The sequence below is a fragment of the Vulpes vulpes genome, chromosome 9 (genome assembly GCF_048418805.1).
Source record: "Vulpes vulpes isolate BD-2025 chromosome 9, VulVul3, whole genome shotgun sequence".
In the NCBI taxonomy this organism is placed as follows: domain Eukaryota; kingdom Metazoa; phylum Chordata; class Mammalia; order Carnivora; family Canidae; genus Vulpes; species Vulpes vulpes.
In genome coordinates this window covers 50,626,698-50,644,242 of record NC_132788.1, presented here as the reverse complement: position 1 = coordinate 50,644,242, position 17,545 = coordinate 50,626,698, and the positions used below count along the sequence as shown (strand labels likewise).

Sequence of the window (17,545 nt, the reverse complement as noted above, 5' to 3'; positions counted from 1 at the left end):
CAATCAGCTACCTGCCAGTGCATCTGAACCCCAAGGTTGGCTCTTATATTAGACACCTCTTCCTCATTGGCTGTATCCCCCTGATGCTCAACCTCCTTCTGAGAAGCAGTGGCTGTTTTTGCCTCAACTGTTCCTTGATAAACATCAAAAGGGTCTTATAAACAATATCTCTGTGTGCACAAAACACTGTCCTTAATGTATTTACTCACAATAGGACATACTTGTTACGCCTTTCATATCTCCTCTTCAAAGGTGAGAGACTCAACTGTATATGTATATGTATAGTTATATCTATACCAAATCGCTCCACCAAGGGAGAAAAAAAGAGATAGTTTTAGGAATGTCTCCCACGAATGGCAAAGCCATGTGTTAGTCAGTGTTTTAGTTTGTAGGAACCAACTCAATTCAGTATAAACAGGAAGATGACATATTGAAAGAACATCAACAGCCTACAGAATTACTGGACAGTGAGGTGAGCTGGGCTGGACAGAGGCCATGCACCAGAAGTGATGCCAAGATCTCCCCCACTGTGCTAGCACAGTACTCCTGCTCCAGAAATCCACCTTCCTGTAACTCCATTGCTGCTGGAGAGAGTTTTCTACAATCCCAGCATTTTGTATCAGAAATTCCTGACTCAAGTTCCAGGATGCATCCACCCAGCACATCCTCATGCTCTCCAGACAAGGGAGACTGGAGAAGTAAGCTGCCGGCATCTGCTCTTTCCAATTACTAGTAGAAAAATCTGTATTCCTTTTCTGTGGTTGTTGTAATAACCATACACCTGGTGACGCAAAACAACAGGATTTTATTGTCTCACCGTGATGGAGGCCAAAGTCCAAAATCAAGGTGTCAGCAGGGCTCTGCTCTCTCCTTTCTTGGGGTTAGGTCCCATCTTTGCCATTCCAGCATCTCGTGGCTGCTGGCATTCTTTGCCTTGTGGCTACACAACTCGAACCTCTCTGCCTCTATCTTCCCACTGCCTTCTCTGTGGGTGTTGTCAAATCTCCCTCTACCTTCCTCCAATAACATGCAATGACAGATAAGGCCCACCCAGATGATTCAGGATAATCACCTTACCTGGAGATTCTCAATTTTGTTACTTCTGCCAAAACATGATCATATAAGGTAAAATTCACAGATTCCAGGTATTAGGGTCTGATATCTTTTAAGAGCAAGACTCAACAAATTATCCTTTATCTTATAAGGGATATCTGGGCATGCTCTAACATCCCTGGGCCCCTAGAAATTTCATCGGAGTGACAGTCCCTGAATTCTTGTTCAGATTTATTTCCCACTCTTGGACATACAAATGTCTTATCAAAGTGTCTAGAAAAATTGCGGGCTCTTGCTTGCTTAGATCCAATCACAAAAGAGATAAGGGATTCCTAAACTATAATGAAGTTCAGATGCTGATCATCAATAAGAATGGTCAATGTCTAGTATAATTAATATACAAGATTTATAACATAAGAATCTACAGATGTTTGTTAGAAGCACGCCATAAATGCAAGGTGGTGCAGCCACTCTGGAAGACAGTGTAAAGGTTCCTCAAAGAGTTAAAAATAAAGCTACCCTACGACCCAGCAATTGCAGTACTGGGTATTTACCTCAAAGATATGGATGCAGTGAAATGCTGGGACACCTGCATCCCGATGTTTCTAGCAGCAATGTCCACAATAGCCAAACTGTGGAAGGAGCCTCGGTGTCCATCGAAAGATGAATGGATAAAGAAGATGTGGTTTATGTATACAATGGGATGTTACTCAGCCATGAGAAATGACAAATACCCACTATTTGCTTCAACGTGGATGTAACTGGAGGGTATTATGCTGAGCGAAATAAGTCAATCAGAGAAGAACAAACATTATATGGTCTCATTCATTTGGGGAATATAAAAAATAGTGAAAGGGAATAAAGGGGAAAGGAAGAAAAATGAGTGGGAAATATCAGAAAGGGAGACAGAACATGAAAGACTCCTAATTCTGGGAAATGAACTAGGGGTGGTGGAAAGGGAGGTGGGCCGGGGGTGGGGGTGACTGGGTGACGGGCACTGAGGAGGGCCCTTGATGGGATGAGCACTGGGTGTTATTCTATATGTTGGCAAATTGAACACCAATAAAAAATAAATTTATAAAAAAAAAGCAGGCCATAAATTCTGTTAAACTAGATTGTTTTTAGAAAACAAAACAAAACAAAAAAAAAAAAAGAAAACAAGATTTAACACCCAGCTTGCTTATCAATTTTGGAATTTTATTTTCCAATAAGTCACATAATGTAACAAAGAGCACATGGATTGCTGCTCAGCTAAAGCCTATAACTTGAGGGCTCCCTCACAGTGAGGTGTGCCTATGTTCTGCTCAGTGGGATGTGCCTAAAGGTGATATGTGGGGTTTGTAGTCTGTGTATTAAAAGGTGCATCCTTTCACTTTCCCGTTTGTCATCTTCCACTCATTGGGTGTATTTTACTGATGGCAACAGATACACTAGGGTTGGATACATGAGAGAGCACATGTGTAATCTTCTTCACTATCCTCAAGGCCTCCCTTCTCTGGGAAGCTATACACGTTAGCACTAAACATGCACAGACTTAACCTTACATAGCCTCTCAGCCAGTTCTGACCAAGGTGGTCTGTATATCAGCAGGCACCATACCACTGAGGTGGGTATGGACTAAGCCTAATATACAAGGTCTTCTTGCTCTTTGAATCTCTAGTGCATAGCAGAGGGCCTGGAGCCCTGGTTGGTCTTTGGTTGACAGGCTATAGGTTACAACCTGTAACCTGGATGCTAGGGAAGCTAGAAAATAGAGTATCTAGCTTCTATGTGTCCTCAGAACCATAAAATTGGGTTGTTGTTGTTGTTGTTGTTGTTGTTTTTAATATGGAAAGAGTGTTCAGTGGTGCTGAATGGCCGAGAAAGAACAAACAATCTGCACTACAATGATAGAATACACAAGCCACCTACTCTATCTAGTAGAGTAGGCCTAAGAGGTGATCAGTACTTAAATGAAGAAATGGATGCTTGCAATGATCAACAATGAGCATGCAGTTTGGTTCCTTGTTAGTACTAAAAATTCTTTGTGAGGCCAAGAGTCTTCTCCAAAGCCTATGTTATGTGACTAAAGCCTTGCCAACTATCCTCTACCTTGCCAGTTCCACTTTCCCAGAGCATAGACTCTTCCTTGGATAATTGTTCTGGTTAGGGACCTGTTCTAACTCAGATTCTACAGAATGGCAATGTTACCTGCTGCCTGACTTCAAGCATCTCTACTGTCTAAAGACCTCTGGGTCAGCTAAAGATGGCCTTCTTAGTTTACCCATGCACCTGTAAACTTCTGGTCACTTTTTTCAAGGTCCAGATCTACAGCTGAGTCTACTGCTAAGTCAGAACCCATGGTCTTTAATCTTGGTCCCTACTTGCCTATTCTGCTAAAGTCCTGGTATATCTTGAAGTCCACCCCATTGGAATTCTGACAGCTATAAGGTGACTCAAGGTTTAGTTTCTAGGAGTTTAGAGTAAATAATTATACTAACATAGCATGAAGGTAGAGTGACATCAGTGTCACACATTTGCTGAGTAGATAACCTGGATTCACTAGGTCCATGGTGGTGCTGGCCAATCTGTATTTCAAAACTCCACAGGTGAGCTCTCGGATACACAGCCCAACTTAAGAGTCATTGTGTTAGAACTGTGTGAGTCCTACTGACCAACAATCACAGATGTAAAGATGATTCAGGCCAAGAAGTCAGAAGCTCGGGTTTCAGACCAGCTAACCATTTGAAGGCAGCAATGGTTTTCTAGAAAATAAAAGCAATGAACTTGAAATCATTAAGGTCTCTTCCAACTTGGAGATGATCAGATACAAGATAGAATGCAGAGCTTTTCAGAAGTATTAGGATTCACGGTGAGGCAGGAAAAAACACAACTTTGGGGTGAAACAGACAGGAATGTGAATTCTGACCTAAGTCATCTATTAGGAGTTTGGGCAATAGGGGCAATATGGAGTCTCTCTTAAATTGGTTATAAGTTTGAAAGCAGTAACATAGGGGTAAAAGTGCTTACTTTTGGGAGTTATTGTGAGGATGAGATGGGCAGATATGCATAGAGCAGTAGTTGGAACTGTGCTCGTGAAGCAAATGTTTGTTGCTGTTGTTACTACCCTAGAGAAACTACATGGTGACTGGCACATATCAAATGCCCAGAAATTTTGGTTCCTTTCTCTCTGCCAGTCCTCTGGATATTTAATCCACCAAAGGACTATAAGCAGAAAGGTGCTAAATTCTATGAAGGTATGAAATTGATTTTAACTGGCTGAGTGACTTGGAGCTCTTCTTTTATCTCTTCCAGTTTATTTAAATGACTTATTTTTTCTCCGTTGCAAGTTCTCTTGACTGTGATAGGGAGCGCAATGAACCTTACGCCCCATTTTGTACAGAAAGCTCATTCACTGAGTGTCGTTCATCTGCTATCTTACAAGCTAGGTGCTCTCTGCTGTTTTGTGGGTAGGGTAATCAGGTTGCCTGTGGGAAATGGCAGTCATGAAAGACCAATGAGTATAATGTATGGTCTGAACTAATATCAACCACTGCTGAATTAAGAGTGATAGCATGAAAACATTTTTCTAGGCACAAACAAAACAGGTTACAGTCTTAACAATGGTATTGGTAATTAATCTGTGGAGAGTTACAGATGGTTAATGACCCATTGATTTGAGCAGACTCAATTACCTCTGGAATGTGCTCTGCTGGATGTTAGAGCACATGAATGAATTTTCACAATCCTTTCCTGGAAGGCTGATTACAACATGCTACTTCAGCAGAAATGGGACTGAACCTGGATGCAAGTGACAGATGTAAAAATATGAAATCTTGACCAATGGGAACTCATCTGGTCTAACACTCTCATTTTAAAGATGAGGAGACTGAGGTCCACAGAGGTTGGGTGTTTTCATGCCAATGAATTACAAGTATCCTATTTGTGTAAAGGTAGATAATCTAAACTATAGAATAGCTTTTACTGAGACTGAAATGGAAACATTTGATAATTGGAACTTCCATATTCATATACACATGTACAAACATTTATTGTCTGTGACAGAAAATGTCTGGAGTACTGGAATTTATTTAGGTGCAATGAGCAGAATGCTTGAAAACAAGATGGCCCAGAAAATCTAGGGTATAGATGATCACCAAAGACCACACATGTCCTTCACCTACTGAGTGGTGAGGTAGCTAAGGAATTAAGCAACTGGACTCTGAATTCAGACAGCTTGAGTCTCATTACACATTCTGTTTCTTACTGGCCGTGTGTCTTGGAAGACTTTACTTTTGTTCCTGGTACCTCAGTATATCCACTTTTGTATAATAGGATAATACCAGTTGTGTCTGCCTCATACAGGTAACATTAAATGAATTAATATAAAGTATTTGTAAGGATGCCTATCCATCATATGAAGTATAAAATATTAGCACTATTCTTTATGTTTCAAACCCTCATGGTGATATTAACAGAGGAACCCCAGTTCTCAGTTTTAAAGCAGTCAACAGCTGTGTGCTGGTGAGAGAAATTTCAGGGAGTGGGGCTCCAGAAGTGGAGCCCGGTGATAGGGCTTTCCATGCATGGTCTCCGTTTGGAAATAATGGTGCTCCTCTGTTGATCTTTTACATTCATGATTCTATCTTTTTCTTTGAAAAATTCATTTTCTAATTCGATTCTACTATGATCTGTTCTTAACAGTAACCAAAATGATCATTAATGTTTTTGTTGTTTTTGCTGGAGTCATGGGGCCGTCTTCCACTGTAACACATGCTAAATAAAACCAAGCTCATCTTTTGCTCTGAAGTCTCTGTTCCAATATATTCACTGCTTTGTGTCTGTTTTTCTCTCTCACACCCAACTTTTGCCCCCAGACAGCCAGTCTGAATGTACCAATTTACTCTTCCCATATTTCCTGTGTATTTTAAGCATATTATTTTCTTCTATAAGCAAACTATTATTTTAAGCAGCTTTGGGGTTACCTATTTGATAATGACTTAAGTCATGGTCAGATTAAGACCTTTACCAAGCTCTGGTAAGATTGTGGGACACCCCCTCCCCACAACACCTTTAATTCCCCCAAAATATGTAATTCAAAATGAAAAGAGTATTACAACATAAAACTCGTATAGCAAGGTCCAACAAAATTCTATATATTTTTTTGCCATCATGATCATTTTGATGTTATTTTGAAATATCAGGTAGCAAGTTTTTAAAGTATAAATTGTTTCATTTTTGATATACATATCTTCTGGGAAATCCTTAGCCAAATTTCCCTTTACAGACCTAAGACCCTTTAACATTTACCAGACTGGCAATACACTTTCTGTTCTTGAAGGAAATAAGAGAAGTTAGCAAATGGAGCCTGGTGCCTACTGTACTGAAATAAATCACACAATAAATTCCTACAAAATATAAAGTTCTTATTATTGCAACAAATGGATTAGACCACGCTTGCAAAATTTCTGTGAGAAATCACTGCAAAAAATCAGACTGGCTTGCTGTTTAATAATTTTTTTTTTTAAAGTCCAGAGAGGACTCTGTGGGGCTGTTTTGGCCTTAAAGGAGATAATGAAGTGTTCGTCCGACTTCACCTGTCCAGTCATTTCTACTCCAAGAAAAGTTCTAGAATGGGTCTAAATATCTTCTCCATCCAGAAACAAATGTTTTGTCACAAGTCAGATCACTTGTATATGCAACCTAAATGTTCGGAGGTATGTTCCTTGGGCGTTTGAAACAAAAGGGGAAATCCCACCAGGTAAGGACTGAAATCAATGTGATACCATGAACTTGCTGGGCCCAAGGTCATGTAATACTGTTTGCAGTGAAAACGAAATGATGTGAACAGTAGTCCTCTGACTGGTGGCTGGTCTGTTGGTGCTCAGAATCTCCTGCTTCATTTACTTTTTTTTTTTTTTTTACTTTTTTCTTTTTTATATATAGGTAAAAGTCAATTTAGGTCGTCAACAGAAGGCATGACTCTAGTTTGGGCAAGTACCTAAATGGCTCTGATTTACAGAGCCTGCATTGGCAGGCACTTGGGTTGCTTTTTGATGGAATATTGCTTGATACAGGATAAAACAGGAGGAAGACTACCAGATCAGGCAAAGAAGGAGGAAGGGCTGTGGGGAAGGGAGAAGGAGAAAGAAGAGAAGCAAAACCATAGAGAGGGAAGAGAATGTGCTGAGTGTAATTATGTGCTAGATACTACCCAACTCTTCCTAAAGTCTTGATACAGAATGCATTTTTATCCCCAATTTTACCGGAGAGGCACCAGAAGCTGAAAGTTTAATAATTCTCACTGAGTCACACCATGTTCTTCCCAGTGATTCCCTTTTCTTTTCTATTTCAGTGAAGTATTCCCTGACTTTCTTAGGTGAATTTCTTGATCTCTCCTTTCTCTATGTCCCCGAATGCTTTGTACAGTGATCCTGCTGCTGCAAGGGGTGGGTTACATTCCTTCCCACTAAGTCTGTGAGCTCTCAGAGGGCAGGAAGAGTCTCATTCATCCTCCATGTTCAGTGCTGAGCAAAGGGTAAATAAAGGCAAATATCTAGGGCAAGAATGAAAGAACTAAGAAAAAACTACTAGAACTCTAATGAGGACATAACCTACTCTTTATTTCAAAAGTCCTGCCTATAGTACCCCAAAGAAATAGTTTTGACCATTTAACTTTAGAAAAAAATGTTAGAAAATACTTTTTCCTAAATTCTTAAGATAGTATTTCTGTCTTTTTTAAAAGTTACTTTTACTGGGGATCCCTGGGTGGTTCAGCAGTTTGGCGCCTGCCTTTGGCCCAGGGTGTGGTCCTGGAGTCCTGGGATCGAGTCCCGGGATCAAGTCCCACATCAGGCTCCCTGCATGGAGCTTGCTTCGCCCTCTGCCTGTGTCTCTGCCTCTCTCTCTCTCTCTCTCTCTCTCTCTCTCTCTCTGTCTCAAATAAAGAAATAAAATCTTTTAAAAAAAAAAGTTACTTTTACAACTTTATGTAAACTTAAGTAAATCTACTCCTCTATTGCACTGAACTGTTACTAACTTTCTGGGCAGCCAGTTCAATTAAAATTGCTGAACCTTATGTGTGGCCTAAAACTCTGTTCTTGTCCCTTTCAAATCCTCCAGAGAAAGATGCTGCTCATGGCTTGGTCACAATCTGTTTAAATAACATGTTTTTGTAAGAGATTTTAGAAAATTCTTGTGTTAATTTGCTGGGCTGCCATAACAAAGAACCACAGACTGGTGCCTTAAACAACAGAAACTTACTTTCTGACAGTTTTGGAGGCTGGAATCCAAGTTCAAGGGGCTGGCAAGGTTGGTTTCTCCTGAGACCTCGCTCCTTGCCTTGTAGATGGTGGTCTTCTACCCGTGTCTTCACGTGCTTTTCCCTCTGTATCCTAATTAGGCCTGTGTCCTGATTTCCTTTTTTTTTTCTTTTTACATTTTTTAATTTAAATTCAATTTGCCAACATATAGTATAACACTCAGTGCTCATCCCATCAAGTGCCCTCCTCAGTTCCTGTCACCCAGTCACCCTGTCCCCCACCCTCTCTCCTCCTGGAATCCTTTGTTTCCCAGAGTCAGGTCTCATGGTCTGTCTCCCTCTCTAATTTTTCCCACTCAGTTCCCCTCCTTCCCCTTTAATCTCTTTCACTATTTCTTATATTCCCTGTATGAATGAAGCCATATAATGGTTGTCCTTCTCCAATTGACTTACTTCACTCAGCATAATACCCTCCAGTTCCATCCACATTGAAGCAAATGGTGAGTATTTGTTGTTTCTAATGGCTGAGGAATATTCCATTGTATACATGTACCACAGCTTCTTTATGCATTCATCTGTCGATGGGCACCGAGGCTCCTTCCACAGTTGGCCTATTGTGGACATTGCTGCTATAAACATTGGGGTGCAGGGGTCCCGGGGTTTCACTGCATCTATATCTTTGGGATAAATACCCAGTAGTGCAAATGCTGGGTTGTAGGATAGCTCTATTATTTTTTAAATTTTATTTATTTATTTGAGAAAGAGAAGGAGCATGTGAGTGAGCAGGGAGTGTGGAGGGGGGTTGGGAGGGGCAGTGGGAGGGGCAGAGAAAGTCTCCAGCAAATTCTGCACTGAACAAGCAACCCAATTCAGGGCTCCATCTCACAACCCTGAGATCATGACCTGAGCCAAAATCAAGAGTCGGATGTTTAACCTACTGAGCCACGCAGGTGCCCCCTAATTTCCTCTTCTTATAAGGATACAAATCATATTGAATTAGGATCCATCCTAATGATCTCATTTGAACGTAATCACTTCCTTAAAGACTGTCTCTAAACACGGCTATGTTCTGAGATACGAGGGTTTAAGGACTTCAACATATGAATTTTGCAAGGGACACAGTTTAGGCCATAACTGTGCTTCACATCGTGTCCCTTACTGACATTCCATCTGGAGAACCGCTCTCAAAAAGAGGAAGCTTTGAAGAGGGCTGAACATCTCCACCCAGAAGGACAGGCCTAGGGGGCACCATGTATTGGGTGGTCAGGCTGGCCAAGGCCTGCTAAATGAGATGGAATCTAGATGAAACCTCCAAATCTAGCTCTGTACTTCTCGAAAGGAATGCAAGAATTCAGTGCAGTAAAGGATCATGTTCTTTTGTGAGTTGTTCGCCAAACTTCTCCCAGAGCCATGAGCACCAGAGGTTGTGTCTATGAATGCAACAGGCAAAACAGTGCCTAATAAGCCACTCGATCATCTCAGAGCTATAAGAAAATATAAGTTATCTGCTGAGTAATGAGCCATGTCCAGGAACTCTTGGGCAGCAGTAATTGCCATGGGGTTTGGCTTCGGTGCTGACAGATGCAGAGCCTCCCTGCACACACAGGACGACAGTTCTCTGATGACAATAGATTTACGGTGTCACCATAAATTATGGAGGGCCTTCTCTAATTAGTGATCAGAGCCAGTCTGCAGTGTTCTGCATGCCATGGAAGAGGCCTGCTGTGTAAAACTGTCCCCTGAAATGATGGCACTGTCCTCTATTTGTGGTATCATTAACAAGTTAAAATAAAACTCTTTTGACAGGTGTTTTTGCTTCATGACTAAGAGCCAATCGCTTTGTGAATTGCAGTATGTTTTTACAAGCACACATAGCTCCCTGGAATATGTACTGGAGTGCCACTGTCTTCGATGAGGCACCAACCGAGGAGGCGAGACAGAGACTTCCTTGGATATAAACACCCTGTTTGCCTAAGACCAACATGCACTCAAAATGCTCAGAGGGAGAAGACAGACTTGCTCCTCCTGGCTGCCATCTGCCTGTCGGCAGCTGAGATGGAACATGGTAAGAGGAAGACACATTGAAAGTAACACAATCTACTGTAACCTCTTGTCCCAGCTTTTGAAAGAGAGAAACAGCTAATAAAATGATCAAAGGTGCTTTGATATATCTCATTCTGGCTTACACGGCTGACTTCTTTTATAGTTGTTTAGATGATTGGAAGCCAGATCTCTTTTACAGGGAGGTTCTCCAAAGGGAAATAGACTTTGAAAACTTTCTAAAATGGGGCAGCCCTGGTGGCTCAGCTGTTTAGCGCCGCCTTCAGCCCAGGGCTAAAAGACAAGTCACAGAAACCAAAAGAGGAGAGAATTTAAAGTAAAGGCTTCAGTTAACCAATTAAGATAAAGGCTAATGCGTATCTACTAGATTACCAGGAGGTTACTGGAAAACTTGGCAAAAGGAGGTTTAACTGGAGTGATGGTGATGGAAGCCAGACTGAAATAGATTAAAGAATGACCACGAAGAAAAAAGCAGAGGCAATAAATGCAGACTGCTTTCTAGAAGCTCACTGTGAATAAGAGAAGGGCCCACCTCCCATCTGCCCCTCCTGCCTTGGCTCTGCCTTCTGGGTGGCCATTTCCTACTGCTAAAGAGTGTGGTCTTGCCGACACCAACACTGGCACAGGCTCCTGACTCAGCATGGCAGATTGGCCTGTGTCATGTTCCCTCATCCTTCACAAGACTCCAGTTAAGGAGGGTTAAAGACAGAAATGTAAATGTAAGTGTAAATCAAAATAATCAGAGTCATCAGTCAGTGAGAAACAACAAGTTTTGGGAAGAAAGAAGGCAAAGGAAGAGTGGCAGGACCTAGAGAGGAGGGCTCAAGCACCTGTAGAAGACTGGAACGGTCTGTGATCTACCCTCATGGGACCTTTGGCACCCAAGACATTCAGATGTGTGGTGAGCCAGGAGACGGAAGTGAAGCGTGTGTGCTAGGCATGGAGCCTGCTCCAGACTCTCTCTCTTGCCCTCTCCTTCTTCCCCCTCAAAAAAGAAGAGAAAAGAAATACTTTTAAATTTTCCATTGTTGTAGATAAAGTCCTCAGCCAACCTTTGTTCCTCTACTTACCCTGAAATGTTAGGCACCTTTTAAATTCTCTTCAGGTGACCTTTTCCTGATGGCAACAATTGTGGGTACAAATAATTGTGGGTACAAATGACCTCCTGGCTCTCTCAGTCCAAGTCTCATCACAATACAATTATTTCTATCCATGTTCACGATTTCTGACCAAAACGTCCTCTTTGCTAGGATAGTGTCTTTCTCAGTCTTGCATTTCTATAATCTCATGCTAAATGCTCCATAAAAGAAAGAAAGAGGGGTAAGAAGGAGTGAGGCGTGCATCTTATTACCTGACTGTAATAAGGATTACGTCTATGTTCCCAAACAAGGACCCTGCCCTTCCTGTGGTCTGTAGTGGGGGCCACAGGGCTAGACCTGTGGCTGGACTGGGCTCGTTATTGTGGAGGGCTTCAGACTTCTCTGCTGGAGAGACCTCATCCCTAGGAGACCTGCTGGTCAGGAGCACAACCCCCATCCAGGTAAAATCTGTATCCTGCTGTAGCTTTTCTTCCTTCCCCCAGGGTCTTGATCTTGAATAGTCACTGGCAAAGTCAGTGCCCTGCCTTTCCCTTGTTATCGGGGTGATGTTCCATAGGTGTAAATGAGGAAGTGAGAAAGAAGTGGTGGAAGTGACAGGGCAAGTCTTACTCCTAGTGCCCGTACTTAGATTCTTTTATCTTTCAGGTGAAGCTGTAACTCCTGTTCATCCTAGTGTTATCAGTACAGAGCTCAGCTCACAATCTAGCAATTAAAATCAGAAATGATTAGGCAGTTATGACATTATTGTACAGACAGCTCATTCTGGATCTAAGCTCAGAAAATGTCACATTGAAATGAAACTTTACTTGTACCAGTTTTAAGAGCACTTACTGAATCCCCATGATCTTGAATGCCTTAGACTCCAAGACCTATTTTAAGTATCCTCAGATTCCTGGTAACACACATTTGCATTTGCTTAGAGCTGATTTTAGCACATTCTTTATAAAAGGCTGCTAAACTTCTTTCCCAAACACACCAACCCTTTTTAGGATTTTATTTTTTCCATATATTAAAAAAAAATCCACTCATGTCTGTTTAAAAGGTCACAAGGCGGTCTTTGAGAAAAGAGTGGGGGAAGGTCTGCTCTCAAGACCTGTTCTTGCCCGAGCTCCAGGGGAAGGCTGTGGTTCACTGCAGCCCTGTCCTCCGCAGACATGACTTACACCACAGGATTGCTAACTCAGCAGGTGCAGGGAGACACACAGACCCAGGCAGGTGCTAATAAAAAACCCGGAGAAGAACAAAGGGAGCATTCTCTGCACTCCTCAGAAAATGCTACACATGGGAAGTAAAGCTTTGTCCGTGAGGCATGTGGGCTCATTACAGCCCACTAAGTGGATGGAACGAGATCAATGCCATTGTCTGAGATGGGCTCAATGCACACTATTGTAGCTGCTGGAATGACTTCAGTGACTTCGGACTTCAGCTGAGCAGGATAAACTCCGGCTGGCTCCTGTACCACTGAAATGACCATGGCATCCACTGGTCCACCTGCCACTTTCCCTTTCCCACGTCCAAGTCAGAGTCAACCTAAAATCCCCTTGCTTACACTGCCCCGTTTTAAGGATCACTCAGCTTCTACGATTCTGCTTCTTTTCCAGGATCCTGAGGTTATACCTGCACAGAAATGTGTGAGGAGCTGGGAGTGCAGAAAAGAACAGGTTGCCTTTCCAAAGCCTCACTGATTTAATTCAATTCTAACCTAGTCCGCACCTGCCCCTAACCTATTTGTGGTTATAAATTAATCCAGCTAGAGTTTCAGTGCTTCTCCATCCCCATGGGCACACAGATTTTGCATGGTCTGTAAGTTTCTTAGGTTAGAAATAAAGCAAATCAGATAAATGCACACGAAGGACATAGGGATAAATCTGATTTTTTTCTTCCTATGTTTGGAGCAAAATAATTCTTCCTTATATAAGACAGTCCCTCCCTTTGCAAAATACTCAATAATGTTTTTTGCCTCATGTCTGCTATTCCTGTATCCATCCTACTGCACTGTGACAACCCCAGAGTGACCCCTACATCTCCAAACACTGTGGATTAAGATCCACCACCAGAGACGATCATGCTTCTAATAGTAAGAACAGCTGCGGTGATGCTGGGAATGCCTGTTAGATAACTCAGCCCTGCACTACTGATTTCATCCCTAATCCTCGATAAACTAATCTCTGATGGTAGAATTTCAGGCACCTGATTGGGTGACTATTTGGGAGCAAATGAGACTTCCTGGTCCTACTCCAATCACACAGGAAGAGAAGCTGTTCACGCGTTAGGCCAACCCCTGGCTGAGACCCCAGTGAGGTAGTTCCACTTTATCACTGCCAGTTTTGGGAGCAAGAAGGCTTTATCCATAGACTAGATGGTAGTTATTAGGCCCTGTCTGAGGAAATAGTTTTATGAAACAGAATATAGCTATTTTGTCTGCCATTGCCAAAATTGATAAAATGCCTATCCAGTTTACACCAAGCTTTCCAACTTGAACCGTTAATATGGTATGAATGGGTATAGTACAATTCGGGGTATCTGATGGCCTGCCATGCCTCCAGCTGGCCTGGCCCACACTGGTTCATGGACAGTGCTGCTCTGACAACATGGAGAAAAACTTAACACAAGCTCCTAGCAGCAGCAGTTTGAATTCAAAAAGCCTTGAAAATCAGTTTTAACCTGTGTCAGGAAAGGGGCTGCTGCTGTGTTCAAATGGTGGCTTCTTCTAGGAGTTTTGAGGTTCTGGAAACAATAATGAATGTTTACAATGACTGAAAAACCTGCTCATAATGTACATCCACTTTTTACATTAGAATCATTGGTCACATTTTACTTGGAAAAGAAAAAAAAAAGTCTTTCCAACTGTTAGAAATATTTCCAGCCTGCTGTTTAGAATAAGAGTATTCCTTGCTCAGTTTACCAGGTTAGATCTCTGAATAGGGTCCCTGATTGGTTTGAAGGGTAATGTCTGGCTAAGGAAAAAAAAAAAAAAAGGATTCCTGTCTATGTCACAATTTTCTTGAAAATTATGGAAAAGATCTTTTCCACTTTATTTTCTTTTTTTTTTTTAATTTTTATTTATTTATGATAGTCACAGGGAGAGAGAGAGAGAGAGGCAGAGACACAGGCAGAGGGAGAAGCAGGCTCCATGCACCAGGAGCCTGATGTGGGATTCGATCCCGGGTCTCCAGGATCGTGCCCTGGGCCAAAGGCAAGCGCCAAACCACTGCGCCACCCAGGGATCCCTCCACTTTATTTTCTAAGCATTCTTTAATGCATATATATTAAAATTGTTGGGGGTAACACTTAAAAAGCCATTTGCTTTCATAGATGCCTCTTCCACCACTTACCTTGTCTTGCAATGTGCACTATAGAAGATCAGATATTTCTAGATGATAGAATAAAGGTGGGCTGTAGGATAATGGGTATGAATGAGTTGAAGTCCCTAAACTACTCCTGTCAAGGATCTGTTTCTTGGGGTTGTGCAAGAAACATCACGAGCAGCTCCAGAGCTTCCAGTTTTCACTTCAGAGACCAATCAGAGAATAATTTTGTAGTCAAAGGAATCTCAACATGGCCCTCAGTGTACTAAGGGCGTAAGTAACCCCAAATTTCTTCAATGCAGCATGAAAGGAAGATATACACAATACTAAGTGCCTTGCAAATGACTCAAGGCTATTTAGTAGTTAACAAATTACTAGGTTCTACTTGGAGATATCAATTAGTCTTCACTAGTCAGAGGTAGGGAAGGTGAATAGATCCTCTTACCCACAGCCTTGCTAATGAGTGGTATATTATACTGAGAACGAGTCTCCAACCCAGGTGGAGTCAATCCTTGGCAAGCAGGCACAAAACCAATCACAGCCTATTCTGTAAGCTCAGTGGAGTAGTAGCTCTCTATCTTTTTAGGCACTCCAATAAATACCATATTTGAAAGATTCACTCAGGGCAAAACCCCAAAAGATGAAATCCTGTCTCAGCAGCCACGCAGGAGACAGGTTAGAATCCTAAGCCAACTTGCCTTTCTGAAAGGTTTGGTCTACCAAGCTTGCTGGATTCTCATGATACCTTAAAGGACATTTATGGGCAATCCACATATCTTAGGTACCACTCATTTTGCCAATGAAAAATTATTTCTAACATGCGTTATGCTAATATTAACTACACATAAAGTCTTCATGTCCATTGAAGATAGTTGAGGTTCTTATGATGGCCTCTCTAATGTAGACCTTTGATTAAGAATCTTCCAAATGTTTATGAATCTTTCATAGGATCTACACTCTGGATTAGAGCACACCAACTGTAAAACAATTTCCCCTATGTATAGAGTATAAATCATATGCTTTAAATGAATTATTTGAGATAAATTACAGATAATACAAAAGATGGGTTAGAAAATCACAAAACCATGAAACAGGATAAAGTAGTCCCTAACTGAGGAAGTCAGAGACAGCAAGCATTTTATGGTGCATATTAAGAAAAGCTCCTAAAAAATAAACAATCCAAGAAAATGAGATAGACATACTTTTTTTATTCCTCCTTCTATGTACAGCTACAATTCCTGGGTATTACATAGAAAGCAAATATAAGCAGAACCTGAAAGGTAGAGAGAAAAGGGCAGACTGGCTGGAGACTTTCAGACCTAAGGGATGACATTGATAGTGAATTCTAGGGTTTTTATTCTGCCTCATATATATCCCAGATTGAGTGCTTAGAGAAACCAGCAACTCAAAAATGCCAGTGGGGACGCCTGGGTGCCTCAGCAGTTGAGTGTCTGCCTTCGGCTCAGGGCGTGATCTCGGGGTCCTAGGATTGAATTCTGCAGGGGGCTCCCTGCAGGGAGCCTCCTTCTCCCTCTGTCTGTGTCTCTGCCTCTCTTCTCTCTGTGTCTCTCATGAATAAATAAGTAGAATCTTTTTTAAAAATGCCAATGGGTTTAGTTAAAACAACAACAACAAAATCTTGCTGTTTAGCCAAAGAACCAGGTAAGGGGTACACTAGTAAGACAACATTTTTAGACAATAATCGATTTTACTCCAGCCAAAGAAAACAATGATCCTACCCGGACCCATGACCCATGGCGGCAAAAGCTGAATGGGAAGTCCAGAGCTTCCTCCTCTCACCAGGCTGCATTGAGGGCTCCAGCACCCATCACACAATCATCCAAATGGCATCAGAAGAAGCCAAGTAGTGGGCTAGGACAGCCATGGGGAGATGCCCTACCCCTGTCCACTGAAGTGGTATTAGTAAACAGTCAAGACTTTTACCAATACCTAGTGGTAGTGAAGCCACCTCCCTACCCCACCCCCACATGGTGGTGTTGGTGGAGGATTAAAGAGACACTTCTACCACTTCCAGACGAGAAAGTCTCAGCAAAGTGATAGAAGATATAAGGAAGAACCAAGTGGAAATTTTAGGACTGAAAAGTAAAACAAGCAAAATTAAAAAAAAAATGTGGATGAGTTCAACTGTTAGGGAAAGAATGGGTAAGACAGAAAAATTAAAAAATAGAAATTACCTAACGTGAACAAAAGGGAAAATAAGATTTTAAAAGAATAAGGACAACAGATCTTCAAGGACATATGTCATCAGGCTTCCTGGAGGAGAGGAGAAAGAAGATGGGGCTGAAAAGTACTCAGAGAAATAATGGCCAGTGGCACCTGGGTGGCTTAGTCAATTAAGTGGCCAACTCTTGATTTCAGTTCAGGTCATGATCTCAGGGGATGGAGCCCCATGTTGGGCTCTACACTCACTCATCGTAGAGTCTGCTTAAGATTCTCTTTCACTCTGTCCCTCCCCCCTCCCCGCACATGCTCTCCCTCTCTCTCTTTCTCTCAAACAAATAAAACCTTTAAGAAAAAAGACAGTATGGATAATCAAAATGAAATTCTTTTTTAAAAGATTTTATTTATTTATACATGAGAGACAGAAAGAGAGGCAGAGACATAGGCAGAGGGAGAAGCAGGCTCTCTGCAGGGAGCCTGAGGTGGGACTCCACCCCAGGACTCCAGATCATGACCTGAGCCAAAGGCAGACCCTTAACTGCTGAGCCACCCAGATGCCCCTCAAAATAAAGTTCTTAAATGAAATGAAAGCCTCTTGGATA

At 41.9% G+C, this 17,545-nt stretch overlaps 1 protein-coding gene across 4 annotated transcripts in view; it reads right to left on the bottom strand.

Moving 5' to 3' along the window:
* The window catches only part of NHLRC3 (NHL repeat containing 3), a 148,605-nt gene that overhangs the window by 71,358 nt on the left and 59,702 nt on the right, over window positions 1–17,545 (bottom strand). Inside the window, exon 7 of one of the 4 annotated variants that reach the window (XM_072720082.1) lies at window positions 11,209–11,339. The exons of the other annotated variants lie outside the window; for them this stretch is intronic. Within the exon in view, the coding sequence (XP_072576183.1) occupies window positions 11,288–11,339 (52 nt within the window). The 3' untranslated portion in view covers window positions 11,209–11,287. Of the gene's footprint in view, window positions 1–11,208; window positions 11,340–17,545 lie in introns of those variants that run through there. 4 annotated transcript variants of the gene reach the window in all.